The 25,559-nt window shown below is 39.4% G+C and overlaps 1 protein-coding gene across 1 annotated transcript in view; it reads left to right on the top strand.

Moving 5' to 3' along the window:
- NT5DC1 (5'-nucleotidase domain containing 1) overlaps positions 1–24,317 on the top strand; it is a gene marked incomplete at its 5' end in the record, with an annotated part of 45,218 nt that extends 20,901 nt beyond the window's left edge. Inside the window, 4 exons of the mRNA XM_010020358.1 lie at positions 2,824–2,942; positions 3,740–3,898; positions 10,252–10,420; positions 24,199–24,317. Coding sequence (XP_010018660.1) covers positions 2,824–2,942; positions 3,740–3,898; positions 10,252–10,420; positions 24,199–24,317 — 566 coding nt within the window. The remainder of the gene's footprint in view (positions 1–2,823; positions 2,943–3,739; positions 3,899–10,251; positions 10,421–24,198) is intronic.
- Between the last annotated feature and the right edge of the window lie 1,242 nt (positions 24,318–25,559).

Below are 25,559 nucleotides of genomic sequence, written 5' to 3'. Positions count from 1 at the left end.
TGCTGAAGGAATATTTATAGCATTTCTGACCTTTGAATGAACTTTTACAAATCAATAACAGCAAAGTGAAGGAAGGTCAGCAACAGTTTTCCTCCTGGCTGAGTGTAGCCAATGTTAGGCTTGTAATATCTAAAACGTATTAGGAACTACCATAATCACATTTATGCAGTATTTTTGCAGGAAGTGTTCAGATTTCTTCAGCGCTGTCATGTAGCTGCTATCTGAAAGATACAATACAAAGCCAGAGCTAATGGTGCTATTAATGGATTTTTAAGTTGTTGCATATCAATTTTTACATGGCAGAACTGCTACAAGAGGCCTTAAGAGCCAGTGCTGAAGAATAATTTTCTTGACTATATTTTGCCAGTGAGAAAGTGTAACTGGATTAGAAACCATTCTCATTAATGACTTACTGCAACTGAAACAGCATTGATTTCCTCCAGGTTTGGGTTACAGAAATAAAACTGGCACGGTCAGCCCTGGATCTGTGAGCACAGGCAGCCATATGAGATGGTTTGAGGCAAGGTTTGCCAGTGTAGAGTCATTATCCTTATGACCCTACAACTTAAATATTATAAAGGGCCTTTCGTAATTCCTCAGATTTATGAAGCTTCTTCCAAAATCAAGTTGTTCCCATAATGAATTAGACATCTTACCGCTGTTTGCTGCCTCCAAGCAAACGGAAGGAAACCAGGCTTTGAAATTTCCCTTCATTTCACTGCCTATAAAGCAGTTCCTAACTTAATTAAATCCTTTCCTTCTCCAGAGCTGGCACCTCTAGAAAGTGTTTCTTGCTGTCTTTTCTAGGTACTGAGGGTTCCTGGTCAATTAGTTCATATTGTAACTGTAAATTAGAAGGCTAAATTCCGGATGCATCAAGTTGAGGTGAAGGGTGACAGTAAAAGATCTCACAGAGTGAAAGATCTTCTACCATGTAATTAGAGTGATTTTTTTCCATCAGGATGGCCCCTCATGCCTTTCCGTAGAAGTAGCAAAATAGGGTCTTGATCTTAGCTGGGTCCTTCTGGTGCTGCTGTAATATATAAGGCTCCTATTTGCAAATGCAGTGTTTTGATTCTAAAAATCCCTCTCATAATGGCTCCATTTTTCTCTAGTGTTTTCCTGATTGACTGAATGGAGAGACAATGATAGCTTATACAAACCTCCACAAGAAACCTTTGGTAGCAGCTCAAAAGAGTTGTTTTCATAAGTTTCTTTTCCTGTGTCCGTATCGTTTGAAGACTGTGTCTTCTTGTTCAGCCAGCCTTACAAATATGTCTAAAAATACAAGGAAAATAAAGCAAATCTGTTGAAGTTTGACAATTTCTGTTTGATCAAAAGTTGTTTGGTCAAAAGTATTTTAAAAGTCGGGAAGTTAGGATTTCTGAATTTAAGATTTTTTTAATGGATGTTATCATACTTACTATTGTTAGCTTTCTGAAGAAGAACAAAGGAAAAGACATTTCCACATGAGTTCTATGTGAATTGTTACTGTCAACTTGTTTTTTTCCTGGTTTATAAAATGCTTCTAACATAGAGTCATTTTGTCTGAGAATAAATCCTATGTTTATTCAAATTCTTGGATTCATAATACTAAAGAATTATTTATTGCCTCTTTCCACATACCTATTTCCCACATTTTACTTCTTTCTTTTACTTCTTTCAGGGACCAATGTACTGCACCATGTACATCTCCAGTGCTCTTTAAACATAAAGTTCTCTTGTCATTTCACTGTTCTTCAAAATTTGTATTCCAGCTTTCAGCAGTCTCTAACAAAATGAAGATTGCTTTGTCTGTCTTATTCCTAATACATTTAAAGTACTTTGAAAAATTCTGTAAAGCAGGAGAAAACCTGAAAGTCCTGGTGTTACACCTAAGTCAGATCAAAGTACTGTATTGGCTTCTAACCCCTCTGTCTCTAGCATAAGAAGTAGGACGTTTGATTGATACTGAATAACAATATCACCCTTTTGTTTAACCAATTCAGTAGACAGAAGACAATAATATTAATATTTGTGATGAAATTGTAGTTTATCAGTTCACTAAGGCTAGTATTTTGGCTTGAGAAAGAAGCTAAAAAGAGTTCATCAGGCTGTAGCACATGGATCTGAAAGAACAATAAGGTTACATGGACACCAGGACAGATCCAGCTGCTTTGGGACCAGCTAGAAAAAAAGCCTATGGCACTGCTGGGTGATGTCCAGGGAGTTTCAGATTCTGCTGATTTTTCCAGTTCACTGACAGATGCCAGTGCAGATATGTGCCAATGTGGATTACAACATCATTAGCAATATTGTCTGCTTGTTATTTCTTCAAAACTGGATGATAACCAGAACTGCTCATTGATTGTGCTGATCTAAGGCTGGCAAATACCCATACCTCAGTCTGTTTTGTCACACTTATGTCAGTGTTTAAAAGTGGTAGGTTGTTTGTCTGTGGGGAAAGGTGCATGCTGTCTCTTACAGACTGACTTATCTCATGCTTTCACCCTGTATCTGTAGCAGCTCCTCCATCAGTCTGGTCCATGTGATTTCCTGCCTTCACTGCTTTAGTGTTTCAGAGGCAAAGCCTATGACTTTGATTCCTCAGCTCTCCTGTAGCCCTTGCAGACAAGGCTTGGCTGCTGCTTTTCTCACAAATGTCTGCCTACTCCCAGCTACCAAACACCTTGACTGAACTATCAGTCAAGAGCCAGACATTGGAGCTGCTATAATGTCAAAATAGATCTTCAAGCTGTGTGCAGCAGCTTCTCACATGTCTCATGAACACAGGAATATGGACTGCTTTCAGTAACAGCAAGCGATTTTGCTTGGTGATTTCAGAGAATGACGAGGAGCAAGAGGCTCTGCTATCACTGGACAAGCCCGGCTGGTATTCCCAAGGTAATGCTATCCAGCTTTATGAACTACTGAAGAAGATGACTGGCAAGTTGGATCCCAAGGTATGTTATCAGTGAGAGTAAAACTTCCTGAAAATACCAATTTTCATTCTGGTTACACTTACTCTGTGTAAGTGTCCAGTTCTGGACAGACTGCGGTCCAGAACTGGAAGTAGCATATGAGTCTTCTTATCATTAGAATATCTAAATTTCTTAGATGTTTTATCCTGTATGCATGGGCATGCATTTCAGCAGCTTTAGGGAGAATCAGACTGTATGCAGGAAATAATCTTCCTGAGGAAATAGATCACATAGATTAAAAGGTGGCATCAGTGAAATCTAGGATCATGTTTTAATTAATCACAGGTCTGGATGGGTGAAAATGCCCACTGAGGATGGTGGGACCACATTTTCCCTAGTTGGTAAACTTGCCCTGGGCACAGAAGAGTTCTCAGTCACCAACAGATGCTCCATGTTTTCCCTTGTTTCCTTGTCCAAAATTAATTCCTGTTGTTTAGTGTATTTTCTTGGTAGTTTTTTCCACTGCTTCTTGGCAGGCTATTTTTGTCAAAAAACTTGGCGGTGTCCCGACTGTGCCAGTCCCAGCCAGGCATCCCCATCCAATGCCCCTGGAGGGTGAGAGCGAGGAGGGTGTGCAAGGCCAGCCTTTTCCTTATAGAGCTGGTTGAAGATAAAACCCCAAGCTGTGACATTAAGATCTGTGTGTGTCATGACCAACTGTAAACATGGAGGAATTTTTATTAGGTTGTTTTAAAGCTCTTTTTCTTTCTCTGTAAAATATAGTTTGCTTGTGTTTTCCTCATATACAACAGACTTTTAATTTGCTGCTTCCCTTGTAGGTTGTTTATTTTGGTGACAGCATGCACTCAGATATTTTCCCAGCTCATCACTATAGCAACTGGGAAACTGTCTTCATCTTAGAGGAGCTTCTAGGGGACAAAGTTGCAGTGCCTGCGGAGAGTGAATCTGAGCCCTTGGAGAAGAAAGGAAAATACGAGGTAAGGGTTCCTTGCAGATGTTTCCTGGCACAGAATAAAGTAAGTCACAAAAAAGCCTCGTGCTACCTGTGCTGAGAATGAACCTGATTATCTTACCAGGGTGCTGGCACCATCAGCATCCCCCACAGACATCCTCCTGGCCACACCAGGAGGTTGCTGCTCTGTCCCAGCTCAGCATTGCATGGGTGACACAGAGCCTCTACCTGGAGCTAAATCACCAGTCTCAGAAAAAAAAGAGCTGTATGTGCTTTCCCTTACCAAAAAAACCTCATAGTTTCTCCTTTTCAGTTACAAGAATCTGTCTTCTATCCTACAAGGAGAAATTTCATGGTGCTTATCACAAATCCAGCACCTGAACTCTGCTAAGTTCATGATGTTTCTCTGTATGTTGTAGCCAACTGTAAACACAGAGGAATTTTTATTAGGTTGTTTTAAAGCTTTCTTTCTCTCTCTGTAAGACAGAGTTTTCTTGTGATTTCTATATATAGTAAGAATTTGTAATTTGCTGCTTCCCTTGTAGGTTGTTTATTTTGGTGGCAGCTGCACTCAGAGAAGAGGGACTGTTTCAAAGTCTGGTCCAATACAGACTACTGATAGTTACCTCAGATAAATAATGTGATTTTCAGGTTGATCACAGCTGAGAAGCAGGGCCTTAGCACTACAGATGCTCTTTAATTCTCCCACAGAAGGTGGAAGCTTACTATGGTTTATCATTATCTCTGCTGCTGAAGAACAGAATAGATAAGAACAGCATTCAGATGGCCAACGCAGCAGCATTGTACATCCAGCATGTCCTGTGTAGGAACTACAGTGCAACTTTACTCTGCATTTGGAGTGTTTCTTCTTTTCTTATGTTCCTAAATAAATAGGCCACTTTCTTCTAATTGGAGAGAGATATATGTATGCTTTTTGCACTTTGCTTTGAAAACCACTTAACTTTTTTTTTTTTTTAATAATTACTCTTTGTGATCAAAAAGTTAACTTACTGATAGGAAGATTTTGGGGGGATGCTTTTATTTTAGAAATAGGTTTAATCCAACTCAGAAGCATTTTTAAAAGCCCCTGGTTTTCATGGAGAAAATGATATCTTCAGTGGGACTAAAACAGTATAAATGTGACATCTATTTTTCTACTTGTTTTTTAATAAATGCATCTAATATTTTCCCCGCTATCCTGATTTCTAACCTAAGCTCAGACAAGGACATTTCAGTTACTGAAATAAGGAAATAAAATAATGTTTAGGCTTCTTCCTGGGTTGTTAAAAAACAAAAATGAAGACAAACAAAGTCAAGTTTCCTATCAAGGAAAATGTGTTTCTCAGTAAAAGGAGAGAAAAAGGAAGAGTAAGTAGTAGTGCTACATAGATTAATATAATTTGATTTTATTAATTTATTCTATAAAAATAACTCATGCTTCTCCATAAGTTTGTTCATTCTCTGGCTGGACACTGCTGCATTGCTGCATAGAACTTACATCTCTGTAAGGTTTGAGGGTTTTTATTCAATCATGGTTTCTTAGGCATGTTCAATATGTGTTTTTGAAGCACACATTTTTAAACAGCCAGCCAGAAAATGTTTCTAGTCTTGGAAGTACAAAGAAAGAGTTATTGAGTGATGTGTTTCTAAGCCCTTGATGATGATTTGGGTTTCTGTTGTTGCAATACCTCTGGTCGACTGCTCACAAGATCCATCTTCTCTATCACTGCAGTTAATAAGCAGGAAATTGAGACTTTTAGGCAGGTGCTTCACCTTTTACTAGTGCTGTAGAATTCCTGATAGGAGATGCAGGGGGGCACCACCACTGCCACATGCAACCCCTGTTCAGTTTACATCCGCTACCAGTGACAGCGAGCAAGCAAGGGAGAAATGAATTGTGTTGATTAAAGGAACCTGAACCAGAGGGGCTGTGGCAGGTCAGTGGTGTTATTTCATTACCACGCTGCTCACTGGAGTCTGAACAGGTCACATCCATATCTCTGCAGTTGACTGGACACCACTAACTTAACAGGACTAGTTCAAAGGGACTCCCTTTACAAGCCTATGAAAGTTTTATTTTCATTCCCCCCATCAACTTCTCCCATTAACCCTTTGGTTAAGAGAGGAGAAAAGCTAATTCAAAGGATTGTACAACATCAGGTGTTTTTGGAAAACTGAGCACTAACAGATTAGATTTAGTCTTGTTCATCAGCCTTCTCATTCACTGGCAATAAAAAAAATACACCACTATTGCAGATTTTCTATGCCATGCTGTGTGTGCAGAGAGGGACTGAAAATTTAATACAAGATGCAATCCTGCCTTCTATCAATCTTTACAAAATATTATTAAAGAAATAAAGTATTACTACTAATTTGCAGTTGTATATTTCTGAAATAAATTACAAAAACTTGTTTTCAGTTGTTTGGTATTTCATCACTAGTGAAGAGACAGGAAGTAAACAACCTCCTCACACACAAACTGGGAGGCTAGTAATCTCCATTTTCATTAGCAGTTTTTGTCTTTTCCCTTCAATTAAATGCATGATATTAGCCAGATACACATAACTCTGAAATTATGGTAACTATTGCAGTTTTTTCAAGTATATGAGTCATAACCAAATAAGCAAGAGAATATCAAACTAAAAACTATTTCTGCAGTTATTCCTAAGTGTATTGCAGCATGCAGGGGGGGAAAAATATCAAGCACTGTGTTGAAACAAGATTCCCCCCAGATCTGGGGGTTTGTTTGCTTGGCTGCAGGCTTTTTTTTCTGCCTTCTGTTCTTTAAATGCGTGATCCATTCCATCAGTGAAAACTCAAAGAAAAACTGGAATTTGTCCTAGGCTTTCAAGGGAAACAATTACAGAGGAGCTATTCAATGTATAAAAACCTGGGTCTATAGGAATGAATGGAGCAGGAATCAAAGAATTTATTGGCAGATACAGATGCTTTTGCAGTTAGAAGAAAAACTAATTTTTATGGTATTGCCTAGTGATTGGTTGGTTGGGGGGTTCAGGGCCCTTAAACTCCCCAAATTTCAGAGACTCCCTTGCCATGACCATAGACAAAGCTAATTACTCTCAGCCTTTTGGCTCAGTCTCTTTATTCCCATTTATCTGTAACACAAATCTAATAGTACTTTCAGGAACAGCCTGATGGGCTATTGTGAAGCCTGGAGATTTAAAGCAATATCCTGAAGTGAAACGCATTTTACGTTAAAGTCTGCTTATAGTGAGCCATGTTGTAGTTTAGGTACAATGGTCATGGCTAAAATGTTTTGTATTTGCATATGACTTGTGGGGGCAAGTTCTGGGCTTGTCCTTTTGCACACCCAGCATGGATGTGTTATTCAGGAACATCTGAATGTTGTGACCAGCACAGTTGTGCTAGCAGAAACACCTCAAATACTTGCTCTTATACCAGCAAAACCATATTTTGAGCTTTTTTTTTTTTTTTTCCCCTAGCACTAAGAGTCAATGTTGGTTTAACTAGCTTGGCACAAAGCATACAGCCATCAGTACCATCTGTCATACTGGATGCAGTAAAGTAATCCTAGTGCTCTGAACTTGGTACAAAGATGATGGTATAGATGGTATCTGTCTATCTAAATAATGCCTTTAAAAAATACCAACAGCTTGATTTTCCACTCCAGTCTCCTTTATATCCTTCTTTCTTCCATCTCATTACCAAATGTAGAAAAACTTCAGAGCTCAGCTCCCTGCCTGTTTGTATTTTAGAAAGGTCATTTGTAAGCTGACAAACCAGTGTTACCCAAGGGTCCTATTAACAGATTCTGTTTGCTCTGTTAACAGGCCTTATTTGTCTGCAGTTAATAAAGCAAAGGTGATAGTAAGGATTCCAGGTGGTTCAACTTAGTGGAAAGCCCTGGGACTTGGGGAACCCTCATACCATCCTTTTATTTCTCTAAAGTCTAGATGTAGTCTTTAAAGCTTTGTACCCTCAGCTGACACAATCAACATCTGACCTGCTACTGTCTGACCAGTATGCCTGAAAGCAAAACCATGTGCTTGGGGATTTTGCGTAAGAAAGAGGGATTGCTCAGCACTTCCCAGGATCTACTGTCCTGCTGCAAGAGCAAACCCCATGTCTGGGGACTACAGGAGTGGCTGATGCACCTTCGAGAGCTTCTAGCCCCACTGCTGAATGTGTGCCTCCAGGCTGGTGAGGAGCAGCGATGTTAACAGGGGACTTTTGCTTCATTTCACAGATGTATAAATTCATGGTACGTGGTCTGTCCTTCACTGCAGGCTATGTATGCTGCAGATGAGATATGGACTTGTTCTAGGCATTACTTAGGAATGGCAGGGGAGCAATGTCCAATACTTCCTGAGGATGTGGGCAAAGTTTTGACAGCTCTTTCCAGATTTGAGATCAAGATCTAGCCTACCAAACCATGCCAGTCATGTGGAGATAAGCCAGCAGCAAAATGGCAGGGGTTCTCTACCAGGTGACTCGACAACTCTCTTACCTAGCTGGGTTTGGTTTTACTAAGGGCTTGGACTGTAAATACAAAATGTAACTCACTCCATCGTGATAGGGAAGAAATTCCCAGTCTGAGATTCAGACCTCTTAAAAAATTAATTCATTTCCTCAGATTGCAATTTTAATTGCCTGTTGTACCAGTCATACATTTTAAAAAGCAGAAGCCTCAGATTTTTTCTTTTGTCAATAAACAAGTCCCTGTCCTTTGTGCAAATGCCATGGGCCAATACTGGGGTGGTTGTTTTAATTCATCAGCTCTAGTGGCCTTACAGGTTTTCTGCTTGTGCCATCCAGCTGGCTAACAGATTTTAATTCAGCATAACACCTATATTGAATTGTAACTGACTTAACGTCCTGGGATTTGCATAGAAAGATAACATCGAGGGGGAGGGAAGGATGCTGTCCCTGTGTGAGAGGCAAAAAAACTCCAACCAAAACCACAAAAGAGCCCAGCTCTTAAGTTAATTGCTTGTTTTGAAACAAAAAATAAGGGGGGGTGAGGGGGTAGGGGCTGTTCCAACCTATTTATATCAGAAGACAGAAACCACTATTTATACTTGCCCAAATCAATGCTTCCTCCTCACCCCTAGCTACGCTCAGAGAAAAAACTGTTAACTCAGAATCACAAAAAGTGGCTCTGTATTTACTGATGTGATCTGTTCAGCTGGATCAATATCTTTCATGTGATCAAAAGCCATGGACCTCTGTCATAAACACAGGCAGGGACACCTTCCACTAGACCAGGTTGCTCCAAAGCTTATCCAACCCGGCCTTGAACACTGCCAGGGATGGGACAGCCACAGCTTCTCTGAGCAACCTGCTCCAGTGCCTCACCACCCTCACAATAAAGAATTTCTTCATAGTATCTAATCTAAATCTCCCCTATTTCAGTTTAAAGCCGTTCCCCCTTGTCCCGTCACTACTGGCTCTTACAAAAAGTCCCTCTCCAGATTTCTTGTGAGCCCCCTTTAGGTACTGGAAGCTGCTTTAAGGTCTCCCCTGAGCCTTCTCTCCCCTAGGCTGAATAAGCCCAACTCTTCATGAACCTGGAGGCACATGCTAGGATATCTGTTATTCTATGCTGTGCTCATCTGAAAAGTTACTTTGCACACAAATGACTTGAACAGATTTTCTATAGTATTTCATTTTGTTTTCCATTTTTTCATCTTTCTGTAGAGGCCTCCTGGAGCTTTTTCTGGCTGCTTATGGCAATATATAGCAGGTTTCAAGATGAACTGCTAAAAATACCAGCTTTCCCAATGCTGCTTTAATGCTTTCTTTAAAACATAATGAGTCCACATGTTGTTGTCTGAAAATATACATGAACAAAAAACAATTTTTCATAATTTGCTAGGCAACTGGATGGCTCTTCATGGATCCTGCAGCTCTGTCTCACTCATTCCTCAACTCAGATAACGCAACACAGGTGACATGATGCGTTCTTCACAGTTACTTCATACAGCACCAGGAGACTCATTTCTCCTGGGAGGAGGTCCAGGATAGGTTAGGTCTGTGCTGCAGCTACCCAGCTTCTCCAGCAGAGAAAGGCAGCACACCATTCACACTATCAAAAACAGAAAAATGGGGAAAAGACAAGATTTTTTAAAGGGAGAAATATTTAAAGCCAGCCTTTTATGTCGTAGGGAATCCATAAGAGGAGCTTGGGAATTTATGGGAGGAATTGATTGTTATTGTGAGAAGATTACTATTGTTTGACTTTATAACATTTTAAAGTCATATTGCTCCTGAGATACAATACCATTTTTCCAGTAAATCAAAGAAACTCCAGAGTTCCTTAAACTAATGCTTATGATTGGATAGGGAAAGGGGATTTTTTTTTTCCTAAGATTACGTATTTCTTTATTTTTCTTTCAGGGAGATCAGCTCAAAGCTCCTTATTTTGTATCTAAACAGTGGGGCTCTTTCTTCATGGACAGATTGCCAGGCCTGGAAAATGCAGAGGAAACCTTAGTTCGCACATGGTCCTGTAAATGTGTTAGCACTTACAGCACTATTGCAATCCCTAGTCTTGAAGCAATAGCAGGTAAGGAAGATGGCTTTTTTTCCCCTAAAGAACGTGTAGTATTCATAGTAACTTTGTAATACCGTAAATCTATTTTTGAGATTACATGTATCAAAAATGCATTCAAAAATACTCTGTTCATTTCACACAACAGTTAATGCTAGTGGCTATTAATTACTTAGATGTTTGTGCTTTTAATAATTGTCTGATACACCACTTATTGTTCTTATCTCCAAACACTAGATGTTTAATTTATCCTAGGTTAGAAATAGGATGCAGCATTTAACAGACTGTAGATTAGTTCCTGAACTTGGTAAGGACTTTCCCACAGTATTTTGCTGTTTCTACTTTCAATGGCGAGTTACATTAGGAAGCAAATACATGCAAAGTTACTTGGGGTTTTTACACTTCCAAATATGTTTCTCTCTGATGTGGCTTGTTACCCTTCTTCAATCAGCTCACTTACCACGTTACAGTTGAAAGGGAGATGAACAAACGCAAGAATGTAGTGAAGCTAAGAATGCCTAGGACAGAGCTTCTCTCTCTCTCTCTCTCTTTTAATGTGTGTGTTGCTTTTGAAACTGCATCATTATGGATGGAGCTGGAGCCTAAAACATATTCTTTATCTGGAAAACAAGGCAATCACAAGCAATGTCTTGTTCTCCAAAAGTTCACCTGAGAAGCCAGCTCAGGCTTTCTACCTTCTTACATCAAAGCTGCATCAAAGGTTCAGTTATGGATGATCTTCTGATCTGTACTAATTTTCAGCCCTGGAGGGACCATACATTATTTTGGATGGTTCCTAGCAATAGTTGTAGCAGTAATGTGGCAATAACTTTGCAGCTGCGGTACATATTGTTTGATTACAAAGTGGTGGTAAAGTCCCTGTATCTTTGTATCCTCAATCATTTTGCCTTACTGAACTTTATCAATAGACCATATCTAAAGGAATAAATTAGTTAGGTGCTTAGCTGCACAAGACTAAGGAATAAAAAGTTTTTCCAAGAGAGGATTTCAGATTTGCCCAGCAGTTATTTCTACACCACAGCACATGATTGGCCTGTCCTTTGCAAACATACTCTACATACTTGAGAATTCTATGTACATTATGAAGTTGTGAATGCTCCAACCCTGGAGGTGTTCAAGGCCAGGCTGGACAGAGCCTTGGGTGACGTAGTTTAGTGTGTGGTGTCCCTGCTCATGGCAGGGGGGTTGGAACTAGATGATCTTAAGGTCCTTTCCAACCCTAACTATTCTATGATTCTATATCTCAAAGCGGAAAACTCATATTGTGGCTCTGTTTATGCTTCAGATATTTGTCGTGTTGCAGTCTGTATTTCAGCCTAAAGGTACAAATCCCAAATATACTACGGGCATTTGCCAAGAAAGAGGTAACTTCTGTAAAACTCTCTGCCAATACCTTTCCCAGAGTCATTCTGTAGCTTGCTTTGGAAGCGTTGGCCTGGAGGAACATACGGGTCAGCCGCACTCTCTGAAACTCTGCCTACCCCCTCAACCACAGTGCAATTTGCAGAGCTAGCAAAGGCTTTAGACAAGTTTCTAGCTACAGATGAAGGGGTGAGAACCAGAAACACCTATCCATGTAAATCAGTGAGCCAGATGGCTGCCTGTCATCAGTGCTGGAGCCCCTGCAAAGTCTGTTTGTCCTCCTTCACTGTATAGGACTGGTGCTGGGGCAGTGGCTGGTGTCTGCAAAACCTACCCCTCAGAGCTACAGAACAAGGGAGAAATAACATTTTTAACTTGCAGCTGTGTGCCTGAAATCAGATTCAAAGATGAAGGTACAAAACCATCTCTGGCTTCTTACAGAGAGAGGTATTTCTTGTTTGTTTGTACAGAAGAGCAGATGTTCATTATTATGGATGTTGAGGAATTCCTGAATCCTCTCAAATACCTTCCCTGACTCCTGTCACAGCAAGCTGTGAGAGCCCCTGCTTTGCCAAGCCCTTAAGTTTTTGGCTGCAGCTGTAAGTCATAGTTTAACTCCAGCTATTTGGGAGTAACTAGCTAAAAGAGATTCAAACGGGTTATGCAAGTTTGATGCGCTCCAGCTTTTCCTTTTCTATTCATCTACTTTAATTACCAGCAGAGGACTTGCCACTGCCAAGCTGCAAAAACACAGGCCTTTCCTCAAGATCCTCCAAGCTCAGACGTGCAGCCAGGCTGCCTGCGTGTTGACCCTATGAGCCCAGCTCCCAGGCACCAGCTGCCCTGGCAGCCCTGGCCCAACCTGACCCAGCCAAGCAAGCTGATGCTTCCCCGGAGATGAGCTGCAGCCTCCTGTGAGTTGTGGGCTCACAAGGGCTTCTCTATCAGCAATGTCTCACCAGGCTTTTGAACGTACTATGTGAGGGATAGTAAGTGCCACGTATAAGTCAGTATCCCAACAGCTTGCCATCTGCAGAAATATTTGGTGAAAGGCACATAATTGCTGCTGTGCTAACTTTAAAATTGAGTCTTGTTGTTTGGATGCAACATGTATCTGTGCATAAAGAACAGCTTGGTTTACTTCTCAAGACACATTTTTCATTGGAAATGACTACTCCAAAAACTATTCAACGTTATTCAATACTAGCGGTGTTTTACAAAAATAACGTGCTTTCACCAAAGTTCATACGAGAATTCTTTTGAGAAAGTTATCAGAAATTCATTTTGGGTAATAAAACCCTTCAAGCCTGCTTCCATTTTTTTAAATAGAGGGAATATGTCAGAAAAATAAAAATAAGCTATAGATTTGGATTGAGAAGTTGCAATAGAAACATCTTAGACAGTTCTCTTTTGTCACCAAGATGTTGTAAATTTAGTGCAGATGCCTTCTCATAGTTTCACCTAAAGAATTTATGCATGTAACTGATCTAATACCTACCAAAGAGCACTGTAGGGAAAGGGTTTCACACGGAATGATGCTGTTGCAATTTTGGACATTCAAAGCATAAAATATCAGCATATACACAAATTGTGTATGTAATTAGGAAAAGGACAACTTTGTGACAAGATAATCCAATCCATTCTGTGTTAGCTTTCTGTGCTAATGAATGTAGTCATTCTTCTATCTTCTGTCCTCATCTTTGCTTAAAAATTCAGTATCTGACTCAAAAGGGGTTTGCATTGAAAGATGCATCAGTAATTATGAAATTTAATCTCACCTCTGGCAAGGAAAGTATTAGGGGGATTGCAGATTATAGTATCACAGTTTGTCATCTAAGCTCCCCTGACAGTCCCTGAACAGAAATTAGCATTTTCCTTGTGCATGAAAAAGGACATTTTGTTTATTGTTGAAATTGCCTAAAGGACAAAAAAGGATCCTCTGTAATACCTTCTGTGTACCTTACTCTGTTCGGAGTGGAAATCAGATAAAGGTCAAAAAAAACCTCTTCATTTAAGACATCATCACCTTGACACTGAGTTGACACTAGAAAGGATTAACTGAAGAGTAACATTATGGTTAGATCTTTGTAATAGTAAGAGAAGATGAGTTAAGTTGAAAGTTTCCTAAACATTTTGCAAGTCTTCTCTGAGCTAATTCTCCTTACCCACTTTCAGTAAGCAGGGAAGTTTTTCTCAAGTATTGGAAAACTGATGGGTTCATGATTGTATTGACAGCACACAGTTAATAAAATAGTAGAAGCAAGTGCCCCTACTCCTGTTTATTCTACATGCCTTGGTCACACATCCGTTTCTTCACTTTTCTGCTGTTGAATCTCCTAATTTACAGCTCACTTACAGATTTTAACCATTTTCAAGCACAATGAAATTTCCAAACCAGGATCCGTTACTGTGGGAATGTTACATTCAAGCTCACATATGGAAATTAAATACGTAGAGGTCTGTCTGAAACATGACGTTTTGCATAAATCAGAGTTTCTAATACATCCTCCTCCACTTCAGAGAGTTTAGTATGAGCCACCCATGAGAGAGGTACTCTTATTCACCATTCCTGAATAATCTGAACTTAACTTTCTGCTACTCTGTAGCCATCTGATCAAATTTCCAGATAGCTATGTAAATGATTATATGTCCTCCATCACATAAGTATTCCAAAAATAATTGCAAAAGATCTCTCTGATTTACAAAGAAAATCAAATCTAAGTAATACCTTATTTGCTAAGCAAGTTTTTGTAGGAAAAAGTCTGTAAAATAAACACTAGCCAGTGCTACCATTGCAGATAGGTATTTGTTAAACAATTCTTTGATCTCAAAAATTATACACATATTTCAAGCTAATGCTTTTCATTTGAATCTCATTATGGTTGGTATTTTTATAAAAGTACCACTTCAAAAAATTCCATGATGAGTAACTGGAATTTCAGAGCTTATGGGTGAATTTTAGTAAGTTGGGGGTTTTTTCTTCATTGAAAAGAAAAGCTTAAATGGGGTCTAAATCCCAATAAGGAGAATCCCAAAAAAACCCACTTTCTAAAATTTCATGATTGTTAGTTAACCTGATGTCCTCAACTTGTCTCATAACCTCTGAGTGGTGAGGTTTGTCACAGGGTTAAAAATTACTGCAAGCAAGTATAGGAGATTGAGCAAAGTTGCAACTCAGGAGAGTTGCATTTCAGAGAAGAATTAGTGCAACTGTAAATGTGCTGTGGAGATAGAGCTCATTTCACACTGATAATTTGATAACCAAGCTTGTGTCATGCATGAGGATAATGAAATTTTTTAAATCTTGCATGCTATTTGAAATCTTACCATGCTTTGCCCGTACGGATGCATTAGTTTTTCTTCACACCTTATTGTTATTTCAATTACTTAGTAAAAGAGGAAAATCTCCATTATAATTCACCAAAGTTGTCTCTTTAAATAGACTCTTACAAATCTGTACCCTGCCACTTTCTGCAGGAGTTTGACTCATCAGCCTGCTTGCTGTATAAATATAATGATAAAATTGCCAGTGAACCATGGCAAAGAAGTTCATGTTTCTGCTTAGAGTTGCAAATTATCTGCATAATGGAAAGCCCAAGGCAGCTGTGGCCTTGGGCATGGGTCGCAGATAGCCAGGTTTGCCCATCACAGATCAACTACAAATCGCAAACTTCATGCTCTTTCTTAAACATGTATTTTAAGTTGAATGCTCTTGAATCAGTTATTACTATGGTTTCATGAATTTCACTAACCATGTAGCCACATACTTCTATATCCTGAGCAGTATCATTCATAATTATTGTTGAAGTGAAACAAAAAATACCCCATATTTTAATGCAATAGTACTGTGCTTTTTCATTGACATTACATAATTTAAAGTCAAATCCTGCTCCTATTAAAATTAAATTAGGGTTTCCTGTAACTAGAGTGATAATTATGTGTTCTTAATAATTCAAATAATACAGTAATAGCATAGAATTTCCTTAAATGTATAGAACTATCTGTATTATATGTTAGCAGTAACCTTTTCTGTTTAATACCTTATCTTACAACCATGCTTTTACTTACCATCTGCAGTGTAAAAATGTATCTATACGATATCATCTAAAAACTAAGTTTATCAAAATGCTTTGAAGATTTAAACTGCTTTGGGGCTTAGCTGCTGTAAATAGTTGCTATTAAAAGGCCAAAGAGGTCATTCTTATAATGAAACTTTTTATGCAAGAAACATATTTTACATTTGGTGAAAATTGTTATACATATACAACATTTCTGAGGTTTTCTGGTTCTGAGGTTTTGATGTGTGTGAAAAAGCAGGTAGCAAAGATAAATTACTAGAGAGAAGATATGTGTTCTGAATGTATTTACAGCATCTTGCTCTATGCGTAAGTTGAAAAGCATCAGGTAATGTAAATCCTATTTATCTGTTCCAGGACACTATTTTGAGTTTTCTTCATTTAACAGAAAGAAAAACATACTGAACAGAACAGACAAATATAATGCATTTCTTTTTTTCAACTGCAAAATACAACTGAAACCAACAATCAGCTGCATTTCAACCATAACAAATTCTTACTCAGTAAATAAGAACTAGCTTATAAAAGGTCTTCATGACCCAAAGGGTCTGAGACCTCAGCTTTTCCAAAGGAATTGACTCCTTGGTATTAATTTTCAACATAGAAAGGACAGCTTTCAGTGTATTACAGTTTGATCAGCCTTTCTTTCCTCCTCCAGAAAGGTGTACTGACTTGTGCCCCTGCAGGCCGTGTCAAATCATGCAGAACTCGAAAGATTACTTCCTTGCCAATAACTGACAGAAATGTTCCTGCCATCCTTACTCTGCTCTGTGAGATGTCAAAGTACAGCTGCCTCTAAAAGATTAAAGGGAGAACCATGAGCAACTCATTAGGAAAGAGGGAAACACTCGGTCATTTCTGCTTTAAAGTTATCCTTCAACTCAGGCAGCATAATTTCATTTGCAGGCAGTAATTATAACTATAATTGGGGTTTGACTAGATCACAGACTTACAGGATGGGTTTAGATTACTTCTTTAAAAACACTGGTTGGTAATACAAAGTGTTGTAATTTTTGAGTGTGAAAAATGTGTAAATAGGAAGTCACCAAGTACTGTAAATACTTCTTTGACCAGGCTGGAATTTTACATAACCTGCAACCTCACATGTACAGAAAAAGTTGCTGAGAGCATTTATGTACTCTGGATTGGTGCCTAACATATTTCTTTTGGATTTAGATGGTAAAACACACCAAAAAACCCAATATAGGCTTAATGTGTCTCTGTGTGTGGCTTTTTACCTTAAGGTAACCAATGTTTGTAATCCATCCAAAGGAAAAAAAAATAGGGAAAAGGAAAGAAAACATTTGTTTTAAAAGAGAGGGAAATATGACAACATTAACCCTAGTCTGACGAGTAAGTTTGATCTTGGTGACTTTACCTCAGAATGAAAGGGGCATATCACCACTGCATTTGTGTTATTATAGCCCCTGCACAGTCTCAAATGCAACTTGTTTCTTTTTCTTAATCAATCAGAATTGCCTGTCATCACAATCGCTTTTCAGGCTAACTTCTTTAATTTACCTCGGAAGACCTTTCCACCACCCTTAGATCCAGGATGAGTCATTCAAACAGAAATTAACAGATTACTGACAGACTAACACCTGCTACTAGGATCTTGGCATTCTCCTAGGATTTCTTTTAGATTAAGTCTTCATCTAAATATTTAAAATATTATAGTCTTGTATTTTCTTTTGATCAGTTCCAGATCAAGCAAAAAGAACCACACAGGGCTATTTACTCAAGGGATCTCCAAAAATCACCATTTAAACTATAACGAAAATGAGAGAAATTTCCCTCACGTACAAATAATGAATTTTCTCATATAAACACAAAACAGCAAAGGAATTTCTAAGATTTTCCTTTGCTGCAGACTATCAGGCTCAGATGCAAGTATAGTGCATGCCTTGCGCACAGCTGTTTCATTCAAGCCAGGGTCAGCAGTCTCTTCACTGTAGGGTACACCCAAAGTAACATTAATTGTTACTCCCGAGATAATTGTGGTGAAACTGCACACCATAGGCAATTGCAATGATGGGATGGTCTTTCCATCCCCCAGGCACTCATCCCACTGCAAAACTCTTACAGTGAAGCTACTACTCCACATCTCCCCGCAGTTTGCCACTTAGGTTTTCTACAACGTCATCATCTTCCATGTTACATACATCAGAATAGTAAACAGTGATAAACCCCAGTGGCAGTGAAGATCTTCCTCAAGCCAAGCTCATGCCACAAATGTGCCAGAGCCACAGGCATGATCTCCAACCAGTATACCTGTGTTGGCAAAAGCTCCCATGTAGGTGCAATTAAAGCATCAAACCTGCACTTTCACTGAGGCTAGTTTTAGTCTTTATTCTTTTATTCTTGGATGCCCAGAATTTAATATTAATAAATAGATAGATAGATAGAAGCCTTCCCTCTAAAGAGCTTAGTTAGTTGGCTTTGTTCCTAGATGCCCAGAAATAAACTGCACTGACTCATATCACCAATTACATCCAAACTCAGGAGTTTTAGCAACTTCCTTCTGTAAGGCACACCTATGCTGAAGAGCCCTCCCTTTCCTGTACAACAGTGCACAGATACCCTCCCTCCTCCTCCTGTCTAACTTTCGAGTCACAGAGTGTGCAGAGAACAGCAATGACTTTCATGTAATTGATAGGTGGAATGCTTTTCTTGTGTTCAGTTCGCTATTTCAGGAGCTTTGTTTTAGTACAGCAAATGTCTGACCTCCTGTTTAGGAAAATCAGCCTTAGAAGTTTTGCTAAAAATAACTGCTATCAGATAAATCTACTTGTGACCTGGGTATTTTTCCTTTTTGCTGCTAGTCTGCTCCCCCACACTCTGAGCTCTTACTGCTTTGACTGTTATAAACTAGAAATGAGTCAGGAGATAGAAACATTTAGTATTTAAACAAACCCGACACCCATTATCGTTTACCTGCAGTAAAGGGTCACTCAGCAGTGCAGGCACACTGGTGAGTTTCCCTGCAGCAGTTGTGCTTATTCCACTGTTAAGAAATTATTGTTAGAAACTGTTACCATTAAGAAACTAATATTTTCTTTCTTCTTCATTAGCACCTTTGAAATACACCTACAGCAAAGCTTCTAAGCTAGTGTAAGTTACTGGAATTCCTTTAAAAGAGGAATTGATACTGGCTGACAGTCTGCCCCTGCAGTCACACCAGCTGGATGCTGAGCCTTAAGATGGAGCTCTGTCTGCTTTCTGAGATTTGCCACAATTAAGCAGTTTAAAGATTTTTCAAGTTACAACTTGGGTGTCGCTGAGGTTTTAGTTTTCTTCCCTGTGCCTTTTCCTTGGTGATAAGCAGGAGAATATATTTGGATTCACTTAAGAACACAACCCTGATGTTTACTGCGAGGTTTCTGCAGGGTCTGGCTCCAGCCCTGCTGACTGCAGGCTTCAGTGAGGGCAGCAGAGTTCTGCTTTCTGTAGGGCTTCTCACCCGTCACAGGGATGCTGCTGTGGTGTCATTACTAAAAAATGTTGGCTTTGCTTTTGTTGGTCAATATTGCAAAATGTTTCCTGACATTTCTGCTGTGCATTTTGGGAGAAATCTGTTTCAGTCTTGGACTGTGCTTTTAATTGAAAAAATGCCTTCCATCTAAAGAGTTTGGTTAAGATTATATTTGCTTAATGTATTGGTTTGTTCAAGGAAATCTCAAAGAAAAAAAAAAAAAAAGATTAGAAGTGAGTACTGAGTTTATCAACCAGGCCTGTGTCTGGATTACATTATAATTGTCCTCCATTCAATTACTCAAATATTTTCCTGATCACTCATCGAGAATATTATGTTTTCCCTTCTTCTTGTGGCTTCCTTTTCCTTCTTGTGGCTGGAACTCTGATTTTTCTTCTGATAAAACCTTGTGGCTTTCATTTACTTGGCTTGTACTAGCTGAACAGCACACAGAAACTGAGATGTTGTCAGCTTAATAACTATGAAATAAATCCATCTGTAACACCTAAATACATGCATGGATATGGGTATACATAAGCATCACACCACAATGTTGTAATTAATGTTACTTAATACCTGGGTCTGGATGACTGGAACACAGCAGCTGGAACACAGTTACTGACAATGGTTGCTGTTTAAACATCATTATTGCTATTTTATTTACAGCAGGGATGCTGGAGTCCTTCAAGCAAGGTAGGGCAGGGCAGGACTCCTGCTTCTGAGCTCAGGCTACAGCATACAACCCATGAGGGCTGAGCAATGCTTGGGAAATACTCTTGGGAAATGCTAGTAACACTGAATGGTCACTGGCAAAAAAAAGAAGTGGTTTTCATCACTCAATTACGCTCAGGCTTTGGAGTGGGAGCAAGGAAAGGAAAGAGACTGAAATTCAGGGTGATGCATCTAATACTTGACATTTCTGTAGATCTAGAAAGGGCCATAGACCTTGATACCCTCCATGTCCAACTTCTAGGAGTCTCCAGTTCTATAAGGGAATAGCCTATGTGTCTTGGGAACAAAATAAGAATTACCTGTGTGGTTGAAAACTTCTGGGATTGTGGTGTTCAAGCAATTGGGTAGAGCCAGCTAGTTCATTCTTCCAACCTCAAGCTGTTTAGTTTGTTCAGGGTTGTTTTGGGTTTGGAGGTGTTTGGGGTTTTTTTTAGGATAGTGGCAATGTTGGATGAGTTTTGTGCTGAATTCATTGTCAGTGTAGGTTAAAACCAATTAAAGCCTTGCTGTCTGTCATGGTTCAAGCCCAGCTGGCAACCCAGAACCACGCAGCCGCTCAATCACTTCCCTCCCATCTCCTTCCTCCCCCAGCTCTCGAAGGGATGGGGAGGAGAATCAGAGGAATGTAACTCCCACAGGTTGGGATAACAGCACTCCAGTAACTAAGGTGTAATACAAACCACTACTGCTATCAATAATAAGAGGAATAACAAGGGGAGAGGACACAACCGCTCACCACCCGCTGACCGATACCCAGCCCGACCCGAGCAGCGATCTGGGCCTTCCGGGTAACTCCCCCCAGTTTCTATACTGGGCATGACATGCTGTGGTATGGAATACCCCTTTGGCCAGTTTGGGTCAGGTGTCCTGTCTCTGCTTCCTCCCGGCTTCCCCTCCTCCCTGGCAGAGCATGAGACTGAGAAAGTCCTTGGTCAGAGTAAACATTACTGAGCAACAACTAAAACCATCGGTGTTATCAGCGTTGTTCCCAGGCTGAAAGTCAAAAACACAGCCCTGCACCAGCTACTGAGAAGGAGAAAAAATGACTGCTGTAGCTGAACCCAGGACACTGTCGAATTACCTCTCAGAGAGAACTGGCTATCTGCCAACTGCCTACTTTAGGACTTTCCATAAGGGTTAGATGGGATGTGGGTGCCAAGATGCAAAGGTCTACCATGACAGCAGCAGTTGTGAGCATGCACAGTAGCAGAACCTGAAGAAATTTACTGGCAAAAACACTTGGAAAACAAACAACTTGGAAATAAGCAACATTTGTTTTTTTTTTCCTAAGACTGCTTTTATTATCAAGTACTGTGTCTTATTTTTTGCATGCCTTTGCATTAAGCTGTGGCCTGTGCAAGCATGTCAGTTTAGTGAAAATGGAGCTGCTTATTTCTTTTCTATGTCATCAGTGATAATATGGAGTAAGACCAGATATGAAATGAATTGCTGCTATGTCCAGAAGCCAGGCTGTAGACCTGTGTCACTAGTTTTATTAGTGAGACAGTATTGTTGGACCTAGTGATACCATTGCCATCTGCATCAAAAGAAGATGGATTGAACATTGCTGTACAATTCACATAATACTTTTGCAATCCAGGGCAACTGCATTGTATTTTAAGTTGGAAAGTTTTTGAAGAACTTAGTTTAAATTAACAGTCTTCATCTATGACAGTTTCTGAATTTTCTTTTTTTTTTTTAAATAAATTTGGCATTCCACCAATTAAAAAAAATATATATATTTATTTTTCCCTGTATACTTGCCCTTCTTCATAGCGTCATAGAATCATAGAATGGTTTGAGCTGGAAGGGACCTTAAAGATCATCTAGTTCTAAACCCCCTGCCATGGGCAGGGACACCTTCCACTAGACCAGGTTGCTCAAGGCCCTGTACAACCTGGCCTTGAACACTGCCAGGGATGGGGCAGCCACAGCTTCTCTGGGAAACTTGTGCCAGTGTCTCACCACTAGTGAAAACTTCTTTCCTAATATCTAATCTAAATCTCATCTCATCTTAAAGCCATTACCCCTTGTCTTATCCTTCTCCAGATTTCTCGTAGACCCCCTTTAGGTATTGGAAGACTGCTGTAAGGTCTCCCCCACTCTGTTTTTATTTATAGTCGCTAAGATTCCAAGTATGCCTTTCTGATCAGTCCAAACTTTTCTCAGAAATCAAGCAATAATATAAAATGTTGCATACTGTGGGCAAAGCAGATGCAACAGATGCAGCAAGTAAAATCACTGATGAAAAAAAATAATGGAAATACATGAAGGTTTTTCCTATGTGATACATAAAATCCGCTTCATAGGTGAAGAATAGTATCAGCTTCATGCTCCATGCAATTTTCAGTGATGCCTTGGGCAACATTTTTAAATATAGGTGCCTTCTGGTCATCTTCCGAAGTCAGCCTGCTCAGACAAAAGCAGTATTTAAATGGATAGATTGGGGTTTGAATATGCATAAGGATGATTATTCTCTTTTGGCATCTTATGCATTGTGTATTGAATGGGTTTAGTGTTTAAACTGATTGTGTAAAGATAATTTAACAGGAAATATCAACAAAATTACCATTTTGGTCCAAATGGTTCTTCTCTTCAGCATAAGCAACTCTGCAGCAAGTCTGCCCCATTCATGCTACTCTGGTTTAAACTACTCTTGGGAGACTCCAGACTGCTAGACTAAAAAGCTAGTGAAAGCTTTTATATAAAAATAACTATATGGCATGTGTTTTTATAGCTCATAAAGATACTCAGAAATACTTTCTTTCTATTTCATTATTATTAGTTATTTTGGAAACCTTTGTTTTAAACAGAGCTGTCATAAATAGACTCAGCAGCCAGTAAATCCACTGGGCTTTCACAGACTAGAAAAACATCTGCCTGTTCTGCTGTGCTCGACTCCAACCAAATGAGAAAATGTACTTTGACAAGCTGAAGTAACCCCCTTAATAAAGCGTAATTTACTTCCAATCAAGTCTCCTCCCAGTCGTACTTTATTCCAGCCTCTATGTGATTTTTCAGCTGGATCTAAATACTAATTTGCTTGCTTTTGTTATGTTTAATATGGCCTTAAAGCTGCAGACCTGGATGCTGTCCTGGTGCCTGCCTGTGAATCACATGTGAGACACACCTGAACTTCCTGTTGTTTGTACCAAAACTGCTAAGATTGTGCTTTTCTGTTTCACAAATGCTGCTGAGTTAAGGTGGTAAAAGTTGTCATTAATAAATTACTGTTCAGATGATCTGAGTAATAGTTTTTATCTTTTGCTTTGGTTCTAAACAGACAAGCTGGAGAGGAGCTAACCATTTTTTGGTGGTTTTTTGTTTGGTGTAGGGTTTTTTTCATTTATTGTAAGGGCAGTTGTTTCTTGAATGAAGTCTTACTTGTGTGGGGTTTTAATTTGGCTTTGTGAACTTTGAATACGAGGTGAGCATGGGAAGTATCAGTTTTCTGCCTGTGAGGGTGGGTGGGTCACTGCTGGCAGCAAAGAGGTTTTTTTAAAAAGCTGCAGAAAAGAAAGCTCTGACTGTTCAGAACTATTTTAATGCCTTCAGTGTTCTTTACAAACTGGAAGCGATGAGTACGCCAAGTTACAAGTGTGGATTTCTAAGAATTAATACAAAATGATGTTATTAACACTGGACTGCAGGAAGGTCTAAGAGCAGGTGCCTTTGGGGAATTTACTATAATAACTAAAACCAAACCCAACCAAAAAAAACCAAACAGACTTTTTTGTTTTAAACATAGCCCTCTTATGAGTAGATTGCTGATTTCTAGAGAAAAGTGACAAATTGAAGAATGAATGTGGAAGTGTTCTAGTGGGAAAAGGCCATCTAGGCTCAATGAAGATTTTTGTTTACTTTTCCAGCATTAGTTAAATCATTTTCTGTGACTAGCATTATTTCAAGGAACTGAATATCCTATGTTGCAGTTGAGTAAACTCTGAAAGTCAATCCCTTGGACAGCTGAACATGTCCAGTAAATATGTAATCGCACAATCCGATTGAGTTCTAAAGCTAGTAAGCAAACAGCTCAAGGTCTTAAGAAGTACTACTATTCACTGCAGGCTTATTTTTTATGTGATATGGGCTGTGTTGCTAATCAGATGTGGTATGTTTCTGTCTTTCAGATTTACCGCTGGATTATAGATTTACACGATTTTCCTCAAATAGGTCAGCCACTGCCGGGTACTACCCAAGCCCTCCAAGAGTGATGCTGCCAAATGAGGAGTCAGTGACTATGAAATAGGTGGTTGGCTTTTTTCCTAAATAACCCTGTGGCCCTTACTTAGACTGCTATCAAATGCTAATTGGTGAAAATGCTAATTGGTGAAAATGCTGTGTGATGCTTCATAAAATAGAATGATGGATTAAAGCAAACTCCTGAGTAGACTTCTGTTTCACTTGTTTCTCTAGTCCAGCCGGAACACATGAGCATGCATCTTTTTCCAAATCTTCCAACCACCACTACCTTTTGCAAAGTGCTGTTGGCTTTTCCTATGCACTGCCCAAAGCCTTCAAGAGATATGTAATAATAGTAACTCATCCCAAGTTACATTGTACAACTTCAAGGACATTTTTGGTACTACCCCTGTGTAAGGTGATACTATTACTACCATAAGCCCCAGAAAAGACATGAACCAGATCCTCAACCATGTTTCATTGAGTTACCTTGGACAGCCCAAGTTATCACCATAGATCAGTGTTTTGCAGGTTCTGAGGAATTTATTCTCCAACTGTAACTATTCTTGGAGATGCAGAAATATTGAGGCCCACACAGAAAGATACATCATACCCAAAAAGAGATTTGAATGGGATTTAGGTAAATAAATGCAGAATGAGAGTCCTAAAAGCCTTTGTCATGTGCTTTGTATTCCTCAAAGTGCGTAACCACTGTTCAAGGTAAGTAAGGGAACCAGTAAGGTGTCCTTCATTCCTTTTCCTCCTTTAGTCTTCAATACCTCGAGTCAGAGCTCTTCTGCAGAAGGAAGGAAACCTCAGCTTGAGTGGATTCAAACCCTTATTCTCCACCTCCCTGGGAAACCCTTCCAAGAGTAGAAAGGATACAGCACCCAGATCTGTAGAGCCATCTTTGCTAAGTACAGCCTCAGCCCAGAAGAGAAGCAAGACTGAAGGCATAAGCTGAATATGTGCTTTCTTACCAGCTAATTTAAGAAAACAGGAATCCTGTTCTCTGCGGATTCAGTTCGAAAGACCTGTTCTCCAGCGCTTTGGACAGGGAGCCTTTGGTAACTAACACAGGGTAGCAGATGCAAAATCATGTCAAAGAAAGATACTTGTTTAGTCAGCAGTTTTGGCACACTAGAATGGAAGAATTTTGGATAAATTTCCCTCAAAGTTTACAGAACAATAAACAGAAAATGTATTTCCTTTTTTTCAAGAGAATTTTCTTTTTGAGACCTAGAAAATTACTAGAATGGATTTAACTTGTGTTAGCACTTAACTTGTGTCACCACAGCTTACTCTATAT

The sequence above is a fragment of the Nestor notabilis genome, unplaced genomic scaffold, assembly GCF_000696875.1.
Source record: "Nestor notabilis isolate BGI_N333 unplaced genomic scaffold, ASM69687v1 scaffold5028, whole genome shotgun sequence".
Lineage (NCBI taxonomy): Eukaryota > Metazoa > Chordata > Aves > Psittaciformes > Psittacidae > Nestor > Nestor notabilis.
Note: the sequence above shows the minus strand (reverse complement) of the source record. Positions and strands in the feature narration are given on the sequence as shown.